At 46.2% G+C, this 14,273-nt stretch overlaps 1 protein-coding gene across 6 annotated transcripts in view; it reads right to left on the reverse strand.

Annotated features, from left to right (window-relative positions):
- LOC138567588 (autophagy-related protein 9A-like) overlaps window positions 1-14,273 on the reverse strand; it is a 446,942-nt gene that overhangs the window by 105,700 nt on the left and 326,969 nt on the right. For all 6 annotated transcript variants that reach the window (XM_069645965.1, XM_069645964.1, XM_069645966.1 and 3 more), the window contains one exon: window positions 6,970-7,202. In XM_069645965.1, coding sequence (XP_069502066.1) covers window positions 6,970-7,202 — 233 coding nt within the window. The remainder of the gene's footprint in view (window positions 1-6,969; window positions 7,203-14,273) is intronic.

Here is a 14,273-nt window from a genome sequence, read left to right on the forward strand (position 1 = left end):
TATCACCTGGAAAGCACAGAGGTTGCTAAACAGGGTTCCTGAAGCACAGGGGGTACCCTACTCGTGGGCATGGATGATTGGAGGGCATTCTTGCCTTGGTTTGGAGCCTGGCCCCTACAGCCATGATGGAAGGAGGGGCCTATTATTTTTGGTTGTACGTACCCTTTGAGGGTGGGCAGACATCACCTCCTGCTTTAGCCCACTAACAGCTCTGCTTTGCAACTTTATCACTCATACCTGTCAGGTGGCATGTAACTTAATGCTACTAATGTTATCAGCCTCAGAAATGTGGAATCCTTTGCCACATCGAGGGTACAGGCTTGCCACCTGAGACTTACCCATGTCTGAGTCGGCATCGGTCACCCTGTAGGAAAGACACGCAGAAAGAGCAGGGCACAGTGCCCTTGTGGGTTTTTCACACTTCTTCCTCAGGGTGGGCACAATTCACTCCGCAGAAAAAGTGGCACATGCTGGGCAACATTCTCCCACTTTGACAATTTCACCCACAGAGTGAAATTGGCCATTTGAAATACCTCTGTCGACTTATTATTGTGCAATCCACACTGATGGGTTTAAGCACCTACTTAACGCGAGATGGCAATTAAGAACATTTGCCAATGCACTCAAGAAGCACAGGACACCCTCTTACCAGCGACATGTCATGCTCACTCAATCTGACAACGAATTGCCATTTATCTGGGATCATGTTAAATGTATTTATTTTTTTATTACATGTGTAGCATCACGCGAAACCCCCAAGCATCAAGGTGCAAAGTAAACTGCATGGAGTGGACCACTTCCATTGGCGCACGTTTTTACTTTTCCGCCACAAAATGGAAGATTTTTGCATAAAAGGCAGGTGAAATCACATTGCTTTTCCACTTTGGAAGAGTGTAAATACCTTGCGCAATTAGCAATTGCTGGCATAATTGACAATGGCTTCCTCTGGACTCCGCCCGCTTTTACCAGGTTTCATTTCCAAGCAGATCCCAGAGGAATCCCTTTCCTTATTTCCAGCATGAGAATCCATGCTGGCAGTAAGGCCGCATTTGTCTGGTGGAGCGGGAAATACAGGGGGTCCTGGTATGTCCACTCGGCTCCCGAACTCCACCCAGAAAATGCACGAAAATCTGGCCAGTTAGAAAAGCGACAGTAATAGTGATTTCCACCACTTTTTCTGAACCAATTGACCTGGAAAACGCTGTGTTGCATCGGAAGCTGAATGCATTCATTCTGCCTATTATCCCACCGGAAGATTAATCCAGGAAGTGAACACAGGTGTTACATATTCATGTGCACAATCTGCATTTGGAGCATTAACTAACTGAGCTACCTTAGAGCTTTACCATCTTAATCGCTTAACTGCCATGGGTATTCCCCCCCCCCCAGTGCCAAGGCGTTTTTTGGTGATCTCGGTATGTCGCCATTCAATCCCTTGTAACTTCTTTGTTACATGAGATTTCTCGGCCAAAGTTGACAGTCGTAACACCACCCAGGAATCCTAGTTTGCTGTAGGGGGGTGAGAGAAAATAACCAAAAAGGAGAACATTTTGTTTTTTTTTCAGAAAATATCAATAACATATTGTACAAAGAAGCCTGTGGTTTTTTCCTTGTAAGAGCTAGGAACAAATGTTTTACTGTGCTGGATTCACCATTTTCCAGGCTTTTACGAACAGATTGAGTGGAAACCAAAATAACATATTTTGATATGCTAATCAGCCGTTTTGTGAGATAGGCGATTTTGGCATTATTTTGTCCAATAGGACATGCGTAGACGGAATGGAAGAAAAGGGTAGGAAAGCTGAATGGGAAGCCAGAAAGGCATACATTTCTGAAAAGTAGACAATATTCCAAGTTTAGGAAGGGGTGATTTGCGCAGGTCAGGCAACAACTATGTAGGGAAGGATTCCATAGTTTGGGGGGAAATCGGGAAAATGACAGAAAAAACCCACAATTTCCACACATTTCACTCTGGTCACCCACCGAAACACGCAGCCAACAACACATGGCCTACCTTCCCACGTTTCCACAGTTTTCCCGACAAAAACGGTACCTCACATGTGTGGGTGCACCTACCTGGGTGCAAAGGGAAAAGCCTAAAACACTGGCAACCCCAAGTCTTTTCGCACAGCAGATTTTCAGGAATTTTGCTCATGTGGATAACCTACAGATTTGGGCCTAGAGCGTCGAAGCCACGAAGGAAGACACCCGTGGGAATCCAAAGAGGTCTGACGTGCGCGAATTGCCCCATAATTTATGACCCACAATCCCTGACAAAGTCTGAAATTTGGTGGAAAAAAAACATTTTCACTTTGTCTGGGATTGTGGGTATTAAGTTCTGGGGCGATTTGTGCAAGTCAGACCTCTGGATTCCCACGGGTGTATTCTTTTTGGAAATGCATGGGATACCCTGTTTTCCTTCGTGGCTTTGACACCCTAGGCCCAAATCTGTAGGTTGTCTCGCCAAACCCTTTGGTGGTTACCAGTGGTTTAGCCTTTTCCCTTTGTGCCCAGGTAGGTGCACCCACACATGTGAGGTACCGTTTTCGTCGGGACACCTGTGGGAACGTGGGAAGGTAGGACATGTGGAGTTGGCGGTGTGTTTCGGTGGGTGGCAAGAGGAAAATGTCTGAAATTGTCATTTTTTTCCACTAAATTTCAGACTTTGCCGGGGATTGCGGGCAATACATTCTGGGGCGATTTGCGCAATTCAGACCTGTGGATTCCAACAGGTGTCCTCTTTTTGGAAATGCATGGGGTTCCCTGTTTTCCTTGGTGGCTTCGACACCCTAGGCTCAAATCTGTATCTTGTCCACATGAGCAAAATCTGCTCTGCCGAAAGGCTTGGGGTTACCAGTGGGTTAGCCTTTTCCCTTTGCGCCCAGGTAGGTGCACCCACACATGTGAGGTACCGTTTTCGTCGGGACACCTGTGGGAATGCAGGATGGTAGGACATGTGTTGTTGGCGGTGTGTTTCAGTGGGTGGGTGGACCCCTTCCTAGGGGCAGAAATCTGCCCCCAGGGAAGGCTAAATAAGGTGCCCCCATCCACTTGAAACACAACAAATCCTGGTGGTCTAGTGGGTCCCCCACCCAAAACAAGTTATAATATATATATATATATTTTTTTTGCCCTTCTCTAGGGGCAGATGGGCACATGTGTGACACCATCTGCCCCCATTGGGGTGGTAAAATGTACAGCCCCAGGTTTAGGGGGCGGGGTGGCTCAGCCAATATTTGCAGTGGCCTCTCCCCTCACCCCAAATGGATGGGGGCATCTCATGTACCCCTTCCTAGGGGCAGAAGTCTGCTGCCAGGGAGGGCTACATAAGGTGCCCCTGATCCACTTTGCCACCCCCTTTCACACACAAAAAATCCTGGTGGTCTAGTGGCCCCCCTTCCCCAACCCAAAACAAAGTTATATTATATATATTTTTGTTTTTCCCTTCCCTAGGGGCAGATGGGCACATGTGTGTGGCCATCTGCCCCGGGGGGGGGGGGGGGGGGTCAACACATACTTCCCCAGGCTTGGGAGGGGTGGCTCTGCCAATATTTGCAGTGCCCTCTCCCCCACCCCAAATGGATGGAGGGCATCTCATGTACCGCTTCCTAGGGGCAGAAATCTGCCCCCAGGGAGGGCTACATAAAGTGCCCCCCATCCACTTAGGGTGGGGGGGAGAGGGCCACCCCCCTTGCAAAAATCCCTGGTGACTAGTGGTCCCACCCAAAACTATGTTTAAAAAAATAATCTTTTTTGTTTTGTTTGCTCCCCTTGGGGGCAGATGATCACCCATCTGCCCCCCAGGGTATTGCCCCCATGCTTTGCTTTGGGGACCATGGGGGAGCCCCTCCCCCCACTTCAAAAACAGATCCCTGCATGATACACCAAACACATTCTGGGGGGGATAAATGACATTACATCCCCCCCACTTAAAATTGTGGGGGGGATTTGTCCCCCTGCCCCCCCCCCCCCCCCCCATGTCCTACGTCCATGGTGGGCAGCACAGCTCCCCCCACACAGGCACAAATAAGACCCAGGTTCAGCCCCTGGGTCCAATATAAGGAGCTGAGTTTCAGCTCAGAAACACAATCCGTTTAGGTCCCTGCAAGGGGACCCAGACCACAGATTCACTGCGTACGCAGAGTCTCTTTTTTGCTTTTTCCCAGAACCCTCCCATCCTAGAAAAAGGGAGAGAAGAAGGAAAAAGAAGACAGGGCACTGTACGGTGACCACACTGTCGTGGGACAAGGAAGGCAGCATGGGCCAGAGGGGGTAACCTCAGGACCCAGTGCCCAAAAGTACAGCATATTATGGTTATGTAATTATGATTGTTATGACAATTTCTGTGCAAATAAAAATTCCACTGCCTTTTATTTGCCAACACCAAAGCAATGTGTCGTGTGCTACCTGGAGTGGGGGAGTACGGGGACACCCAGGTCAGTTCATATGTATTTACTCTGTCTGCATATGGGTCCACTGGTTACCATTGGGGACACAATGGCCATTCTGAAAGCGGCTCCTGCCAGACTACATCTCTGTACAGTAGGGATCGCCAAATTTCATCTGATCTCCAGACAACATAGGGAACATTAGGTACCGTGTTCATGGTACTTTATCTTCAGTAGGTGTGCTGCAAACGCCAGATAAATGCATCTATGCAACCTGACACACGCGTTTTACCTTGCACGCCATTACAGAGTTTTTAGAAAGAAGAGACACAAACAGCATCTGATATAAACAGAGTAAGGGGAAACTTTTAAAAGACAATCAAGATGCCCATTTTAAACTAGACGATAGACAATATGTGAAGGGACAATGAAAACTTAATTCATGAACCTTGTGCCTTTCACAGGCCATGTCCACTATTTTAGCACTCTTAATTCAAAATGTAAAATTTGAACACAGAAAAACACATTTTTTTTAGTACTTACACTAAAACCTGTGAGACAGCACACCTGTCTAGTGATGCGATATTACAAGCATCACACACCCATGCAAAACTCCTCATAAATAATATTGAAAAGTTCTAGAATATGCACTACCCAGTAGGACATCATTGTACTACTTGCGTGAGTAAATTGCACTACATTGTTCATTGTTTCTTTATGGGGACAAGTCGGCCATACACCCCTTCTACACCCCCGTCTCCCTACTACCCTAAACAATTAAAATATATCCTAAGCCCAGCACTCCTCATAAAAATGCTGCGAGAAATGCAGTAAAATGGGCGCTAACCAAAAGGAGTGAAATGGCCACTGTGAGTCGGGCAGGAACCTCACGGTGCCCCTTGAAATGGTAACGTTGCCGATTCTCACATAATGCATATCTGCACAAAATGGGTCAGTCAATCAGTTGCTTCATTCACTGGTGAAAGCTTGTGATCCATAGCAGCTGTCTACGGCCCTTCAGCTTGCCACCATTTTCTCTACCTACTCCCCCGAACCGTTGCACCTGCTTGGGACCCCATGCATCTGACATAAATACATTATTTTGGCACTGAAATACAGTGCTGTTCGATGGATTTTCAAACTCTGACAGGTGAACCTATTTTACTTAACTGAAGACTAGCCAAACTCAATCAAGGTAGGTGGTAGAGCAGAAAGGCTCAAACTTTAGGAAATATGAAAGTTGTGTAATGGTACAACACGACATGCAGAGCACTCAAGGAAAACCTATTAGACAGTAAGCATAAAAATACACTAATTTATTAAACCTCATACACTAAGCAGGTAAATAACAGATGAGCAATACTGCTAATCTGTTAATTGTATTTATTACACGCAAACCAAGGCCAAAGGCATCTGGGTGCTGGCAGCAGCAAAAGAGAAAACACCCAAAACACCCATGCTCAAAACAGAAACGTTTTGAGAGTTCTACTGATTTCGTATGAACTGTTTTTCTTCCTCTTCAATTGCTTTGCCACTCAGTTACGGAAAGTATTGCTCATCATTATGCTGTTGATTAACGCAAAGGTTAAGTGTAGGTGTTCCATTCAGATCTGCTTGCAATAGTGAATGTATATATGTATGTATTTTAATATTAGTCTAATAAAAATATCTATATGAAGTTTTCATATGTTTTGAGTGCATTCTAAGGCCTAATAAATAATGTTATCATGTTGTACTCTTCTCTCCAAGTTGAATTATTGCAGTGCTCTGTGTGTGTCTTATTGTAGCCCTAGAACACTCTCACATCCCGCCTTACCGCTCTGCTATACTACCATGACTGACTTTGGCAATACTTCATTGTCTTCCCTCTTCATCATAATAGGTTGGCCTCTCAGAATCCACCCAGGGTAGATTCTGAAAATCCATCTTAACAAGGACCAAAGAATTAAGACCCAAGTGTATATTTTCCCCTGCCCAATTTTCTTCTACAACATGGTTAAAAGCCTTGTCGTGGCATTGCACCTCATGCATTTGTGCTAATTTTAACCACTGTATGCTCTTGTTTGGCAAAACTAAAGTTTTTGAATGATGCCATTCTTGGGCTTTTCCAGGCTCTCTTGGTTTCATAATATTAAGCAAAGTAGTTAAGTGAGCTAGACTTTTGAGGCTAGACCAGAAAAAACAACATGCACCCCATGCAACACACAGACCCAGCTACACTAGCTACGTCACTGGGTATTGCAAACAGATTGTCAGAATGCAACTGTTTAGTAGACACTGCCCAAGACCTAACCCAAATGAACTTGGAAGGGGGCCCACTACAGGCAAGTCTAAAGCACCTGGTAAAAGCACCGCTTCTGAAGAGGAGGATTACAAAAGGAAGACCCCAGACGCCGGAGCACACAAAATTCTGGGAGGAAACTAGTGCTGCTGCATATATCAGTGTGCTAATCTGCAGGTTCCAAGTACTAATCCTGGTATGGGGTTCACCAATCGGCCAAGATTTGGGTTAGGTTTCGTGTGCATGTTGTGCTCTGTATAGGGTCACCATTCCATAGTGACAGAAGAGGTTTTCACATACCTTTCCTCAAAGATGGTCTGGTCGCTCCGGTACATGGGGCTCTCAGCACATGCCCCGAATAGTCCAGAGTGTCCCCGCGTTCGCCCCGGTGGCTGAGACAAGGACAGCGAAGCTAATACGCTGGCAGCAGCAGAGGCAGTGGTGGTGGGCTGCACGAACCTGCGATCCCTAGTGGGCAGGCCACTAGCTGTCAGCACTGGATGAATCAGGACACTGGCCAACAGATTATCCGGCTAAACAAGGAAACAAAAGAAAACACCATCTTTAAAATGTGTATCCAAAGGCCGACTGCACACCAACAGAACATGTGAACTGCCCCAATCGCTCAATGCGCCTTATCTGGGAAACTGTAAATGTTTCCATTTATATTCCACTGCCACAGGAGAAAAACTTCAATCTGTGGTGTGGGTGTTTTATATATTGCTACAGGCACGGTGCTGCTGTTAATTAAATGTTATGATTTTGAGGCCGACTGGATGCAAACTATTGAAGATGTGGGAAAGTTAAAACAACTCCATACGCAACTGGCAGGGGAGATAAGGAAACGCACGATTCAAACAGACTTGCAGAAATGCAGAAATGTCAGAGCCCAAAATTAAGGTCAACCTTCATAAGACTGCGACTCAATCTGTGTCATACTAATGCTAAGCTTGATAAAAGGTTCAGTTGGTTGCAGATTTTGCAATAACCAAGAAATTAAAGAAAATCTGTATCATCTGTTTATGATCTGCCCACACTTTACCAAGCAGAGAATGGAGTATTTTGAGTGATTTGCAGAGAAATTTAAGACGCGATTAATGGATGACTGGTGGCAACGGCTAATTAGAGGAACGCAAACGTCTCTGCTGATAGCTGTGGGCCAATTTTATTGGAAGGTGTTTGAACCGGAAATAGAGCATCGTTTAGGGGTGGGGACCCATTAAGATTTGACAATTCTAATCTAACCGTAAGGAGACGAACGATTCAAGCAACACTAAGGGCCTAATTCACAGATCTGTTTTATAATGGAAAAACTCCATTGGAAAACGCTTGTGAATAAGGGCCTAAGTTTCTAGGATAACTTAGAATTCTATATTTCGGTTCTTTTCTATTTTAGACTTTCTATTCAAGTAGAAGAATGGAATGATGATGGAAATGGACTGAAACAGTGGTTGATAGATGTAAGATGGCTGCTGATAGGATGCTGCTTTCTTCTTTTCTTTTGCTAAAATGTTTAAATGGAACATAAGAAGGCAAATACATAATTTGTTTAAAAAATGTGATGATTCTGACAGTGTTTTGCCTTCAGGTTGTTGTTTCTGCTCACCGTCACAGTCCCCCAGTAATACCTCTGGTGCGCGTGGGTCCCCCATGGACACCGAATACCTGCGCAAAGTGACGAATTGCCCAGAGGACAGGGAACAGGTGGGCCTTCCCCTTGACGCTGTGTGTCGCCTTGTAGTCAGTGTTGACGTCGACTTATGGCATTGGGTTGTGTGCTTAGCGTGGAAACCCTTGTCTGTGCTAAAGCTGCAGGGTGTCGTCTCCGTAACAGAGCCACCAGCCTGACTGGTGGGGTCAGGGGCTTGCACGTGGGAATCCAAAGGATCCCTTTTGCCGTCATCACTCAAGACGCTGATGCTGCCGTCGCTAGAAGCACCGTCCACGTCTATGGCAGCCTCAGCCTGCATGGCTTGGTGGGCCCAGAGCTTGGTTTTGCAGCCCTTCAAGGTTTTGGGCTTAAAGAGCTTGCAAGCTTTACAGTGGCCCTCGTTGTGATCCCTTGGAAGACCGAGATTGCACACCCGGTGCAAGTCTTTGCAGGGAAATTTTTTATTACATGTAGAACACAATTTAAAAAGGTGTATTTTACATTTTGAATTGGAAGGGCAGCTTGGTGAACAGAGTGGGAAGAAGGGGAAATATGCATTCTCTTAGTTCAGTTAGTACCACCCCCCCACTCTCCCTAATGTGAGGGCGGAAGCTGTTGAAAGGGAACGACTTAATACAGGACAGAAAGAGTAACTAGCTCTAGTTTTTTTATAATAAATGGCGTTAGCCAGAACGGAACTCCGCTTTCAGCGTCCGACAATGATGGCGGAAAAACAATCCGGGGGGACCTTGACGCGTGAAGGACCATCGGTCAAATCGATGTCACACTAGGGATAGTATTACTGGCACGCCCTGTCGGCGTCCCTTTTCAAGTTTCAAAGACAACAACTGTAATACACTGCAGCTTCCACTAGATATCGGCCTATGCATAGCATGTGAAGCCTTTGTAAACAGAGGGATTTTCTGCATTTCTTACTGTCCTGCTGCTTCCAAGAGGCGGGCAGAGCTGTCGCAAGTGATTCTAAGCAGATACAAGGCACAGACAATTACTGAGTAAGTAACGTTTCTCTCCAGAGGCTTGTGAACCTGCTTAGACTGACATGTTGTGCACATACCAGATAAGCAAGCAGTACCAGAAAAAGAAGGTGAAAGGTGAGCTGAGGGGGCAGTTGCAAATACATGTTTCAAGACAGCTTGGCGCACATGTGAGTCAGCCGTTAGCCAAGTATATGCACAATAATGTTGCATGAATGTATGCAAGACATTTGTAAAACAACAACATGGAGTTCAGCCCAATGGCACATTTATGATAAATGCTAGCATTGCACCAGTCCTGTGAGTGGAATGAGTCCTCGGTATGAACGGGACCGATTTGTGAGACAACGTGTAACAGCTGTATAGCCCCAACAATCCATCTTGCGATGGTGGCTTTAGTGACTGCATCTGCCTCTTTATTTGTTGAAATGGTGAAAGTATTTGCTTGTTTTATAAAAAATCTTTGGTCTTGATAAGGTAGAACATTACAGCTCTTCAAACATCTAAAGCGTGAAGTGCCTTTTCTCCTCTAAATTGTGGGGTTGGAAAGAATGACAGTAATTCGATGGAGTGATGAACATGGAATTTAGAAATTTATTTTGGTTAAAAAAAACATGGATGTGTTCTTAAAACCCCTTTATGTTTATGAACAGTGACAAATGGCTCAGTAACTGAAAGGGCTCACAGTTCACTAATCCTCCTGATAAACGTGACAGCTATCAGGAATGTGACTTTGCTAGTTAACTCCCTTAGAAGTGCTTAATGTATTGGTTCAAAGGGGGAACTCATGAGACTTTGATGAACTGTGTTAAAATCCCATCCAAGTAGCGTGAACAACTCTTGGATACATTCACTAGATACCCTCCATAAAAGCTTTGACTACAGGCACGGTCCACAGGACACCTTACATTAGAATTATAATGACGTGGTGTATGCTGCAAGCACTGTCAGTTGCACCTTAAAAGAAATGTGAACCAAACCAGAGTAAAGTTTGTTTGTTTGTTTGTTTATTTATTTATATAGCGCTCTTGACCCGGGGGTATATATGCGCTTTGAACATCAGGTTACAGGTAAAAGACAATAGTACAGTATTGATAGGGCATAGATAATAGTATTCAAACAATATACATAAAATTGGACATTCGGAGTGCATACATATGTGGTAGGACAGTTATTTGTTGGTTAACCAGGAAATGACCTTGGTTCTGAAAGGTTGGAAAGTAGGTGTGGATTTAATATCCAGTGGGATGGAATTCCAGAGTTGTGATGCCAAGGTTGGGAAGCTGGATCCTCCAGCTCTTTTGAGGGAGTATTTGGGAACTGTTAGTTGTAATGAGTTGGATGATCTGGTGGTTCTAGTGTTCTGTCTTAGTGTAAATTTGTTCGAGAGGTAGGGTGGGGCAAGATGATTGAGGGCTTTGTAAGTAAGGCATATGGTTTTCAAATCAATTTTCTGTTGGATGGACAACCATTTGCAGGCAGTTCTGGTGGCGGAGATGTGTTCCCTTCTAGGAATATTGAGGGCGGCACGGAGTGCGTTATTTTGTAAAACTTGCAATTTATTGATTACTGTTTTGTTGGCACCTACATAGAGGCTATTACAGTAATCCAGTTTAGATTGAATGAGTGCTCTGGCTAGGATGAGACAGTTGCTAGGGGAAATCAGTGGTCTGCAGGCCCTGATAAGTTTACCGGTGTAGGCAGTGGCTGAGGCGGTCATGTTGATTTGTTTAGCTAGGTTGATGTTCGTGTCTAGGTAGAAACCGAGGGTTTTTACGCTCTTGGCAATGGGTATGGTGTTACCGTCAATAGTGAAGCTAGTGTAGCCGGGACAGAGTTTACTGATAGTGTTCGGTGAGCCGACAAGAAGCAATTCAGTCTTGTCATCATTCAGGCATAGGCCATGTGTGGCCATCCATGCCTGAATGATGGAAAAGACTTCATTGATCCATTTGGCGTCCTTGTTGTAGTTGCCTGATAAGGTGAGGAGTATCTGGGTGTCATCTGCGTAGTTAGTATAGGTGACACCCAGATTGTCCAGCTTGTCGAATAAGGGCTTGGTAAAAATATTGTAAAGGGTAGGTGAGACACAGGATCCTTGTGGGACACCGCAGGTGATGGGGATGGGGTCAGCCGCTGCTAGGGGGGAGAAGACCCGCATGGTTCTGTTGTCCAGGAAAGATTGGATCCATGTGACTGCAGAGTGGGAGAAGTGTGCTGCCAGAGATAAATGGTTGCACAGGATTTTATGGTCGACCAGGTCAAAGGCAGCGGAGAGGTCAAGGAGTAGAAGGATGGCAGCCTTGTTTTTGTCTTTGAGTTCGTCTATCTGGCATTTGAGATCAACAAGGGCCGTTTCTGTCCCGTGTTGTGGTCTAAAGCCAGATTGGCGAGTTCCTAGTAGGTGATTGGCCTCAAGGTAGTCCTGGATTTGTAAATAAGCCACTCTATCCAAGATTTTTAGTAGGAATGGGACGGTGGTAATGGGTCTGTAATTCGTGGGGATGTCAGGGTTGAGAGTAGTTTTTTTTAGTAGCGGTAGGACCCAGGACTGTTTCAGATTGCTGGGGACCATGTTGTTGGCGAAGGACAGGTTTATTACTTTGGTGATAAATGGGGAGAGATCCCTAGCTGCATCTTTTATGATCTGTGCGGGGCAGCTGTCCCCCTTGCAATTCGATGGTTTAAGGGATGCTATAATTTTCTGAACCTCCAATATGGATACCTTTTTGAAGGTGAAGCCTGAATTAGTGGCAGTAGGTGGAGGGGGCGTGGGGAAGGAGGTGGGATCGAGAGTGAGTTGTTGTCGTTTGTTGTTGATTTTAGTTTGGAGCCCTGAGATTTTGTTAGCTAGGGCATTCTGGATCCCTGTGCACCAGGGTTTATCCTTAGTGCAAGAGTCAGTGGGGGTAATGGGGTTTTCTAATTCCTTTAGTATGTTAAAGAGCTCCTTAGTACTGGAGCTTGCCTGGGAGATCCTAGTATTGAGAGATTCTTTCTTGGCCCGTATAATCTCATTTTTGTAGAGGGTGGAGATGTTGGTGAGATTGGTTCTGTTATTTATAGAAGGCACTGATTTCCAGAGTGCTTCAAGTTTGTTTTTTTGTTGACGCAGGGTTTTGAGCTCCGGGGTGAACCATGTGTTCAGGTGCGCTTTGGGTATTCCTTTGCGCAGTTTCAGTGGGGCAATGATGTCAATGGCTTTGGCCATGGACTCATTGTAGGCGTTGACCAGTTGGTTCAAGTCCATTGTGGCGGGTAGTGCGTTTAAAGTAGGGATCACCAGAGGTATTAGGGCTTCCGCTGTGATATTGCTCTTTTTCCTAGTAGGGCAGGCAGGTGCCATGATAGGCCTTTTATGTGCTGAGTTGCTGGTAAGAATGTCAAACGGGAGGAGGTGGTGGTCAGTCCAGATAAGTTGTGTGGGATCTTTCGTAGTAATGTTGCAGTTAAGGGTAGTTATCCAGTCAAGGATTCTGCCTTTCGAGTGGGTAGGTTTGGAGCAAAGTTGTTGGAGGCCATGCTCCTCTAATGCCATGGCCAGGGCAGTGGCTGGGGTGTCTAGGGGGTCGTTAAACCCAAGGTTAAAGTCTCCGAGTATAATCAATTGTGCTGATGGTTTGGAACTTTCAGCAACTAGTGAAGTGATGTCTTCCTCAAATGAGCCAGGAGGGCCCGGGGGTCGGTAAATTAAGTGCAGCGTAATAGTACTTTTAGGGGAGGTTTGAAATTTGACTGTAATGTGTTCACAGGATTTGAGTGGGGGAGCAGAGGATAGTCTGATGTCAAGCGTGGACTTAAAGATGATAGCTACGCCGCCACCTCGAGCGTTCGGTCTATCTGCTCTAAGGATGGTGTAGTTATCAGGTATGGCTAGGGTAAGAGATGGACCTGCAGCATCGTGCAGCCATGTTTCGGTTACCGCAAGGAAGTCCAGGTTGTTTGTTAGAATGATGTCAGCGACTTCTGAGGCATGGGCGACTAATGATCTGACATTTAGGAGAGCTCCTTTAAGACTGGGATGGATAGTGTTGATGGGTGTTACAGTGTGAGGGTTGATCTTATTGAGTGATTTGGTAGGGCCTTTGCTAGGTCTGTAGTGGGTTCTAGCGCCAAGTCTAGAATTCCGATCGGAGGGGATGAGGGTAGTGTTACGGGAGTTGGTTGGGTTAGCTAATGTAGAGGTGTTGTAGTCAATGGTAGGGCAAGATGCTCTCGTGTTGATGGGGTTCTGCTTATAGACAGCTAGGTGTGTGTTAGCTGCGACATGCGGAACGTGTGCATGTCTATGGGTGGGAAGGGCGGACTTGGTATCCGGGGGGAAGGCTGGTGTGGTGGGCAGTAATGGTGTAGGGCAGGTGATCGGGTGGTGTCTTGGGCAGGCGGGTCTGACTAAACCATTATTATAGGCTAGGTAACTGTTGCCAGTGCAGGGTATGTTACTTTGCATGACACAGAAAGGGAACATGATCGCAGTCAGGCAGAGTAGCATGCTGGGGCTAAGGTAAAGTACAGGGGAGTGGCGTGAAGGGGGCATAGGCGTTATAGGTAGGGCACAACACAATGCGAATGAGGTCTAGGCGACCATAGGGCACAACACAATGCAGGTGGGGTCTAGGCGACCATAGGGCACAACACAATGCAAGTGGGGTCTAGGCGACCATAGGGCACAACCCAATGCAAGTGGGGTCTAGGCGACCATAGGGCACAACACAATGCGAATGAGGTCTAGGCGACCATAGGGCACAACACAATGCAGGTGGGGTCTAGGCGACCATAGGGCACAACACAATGCAAGTGGGGTCTAGGCGACCATGGGGCACAACACAATGCAGGTGGGGTCTAGGCGACCATAGGGCACAACACAATGCAAGTGGGGTCTAGGTGACCATGGGGCACAACACAATGCAGGTGGGGTCTAGGCGACCATGGGGCACAACACAATGCAAGTGGGGTCT

This window comes from Ambystoma mexicanum, chromosome 2p (assembly GCF_040938575.1).
Source record: "Ambystoma mexicanum isolate Mex_15411 chromosome 2p, UKY_AmexF1_1, whole genome shotgun sequence".
In the NCBI taxonomy this organism is placed as follows: domain Eukaryota; kingdom Metazoa; phylum Chordata; class Amphibia; order Caudata; family Ambystomatidae; genus Ambystoma; species Ambystoma mexicanum.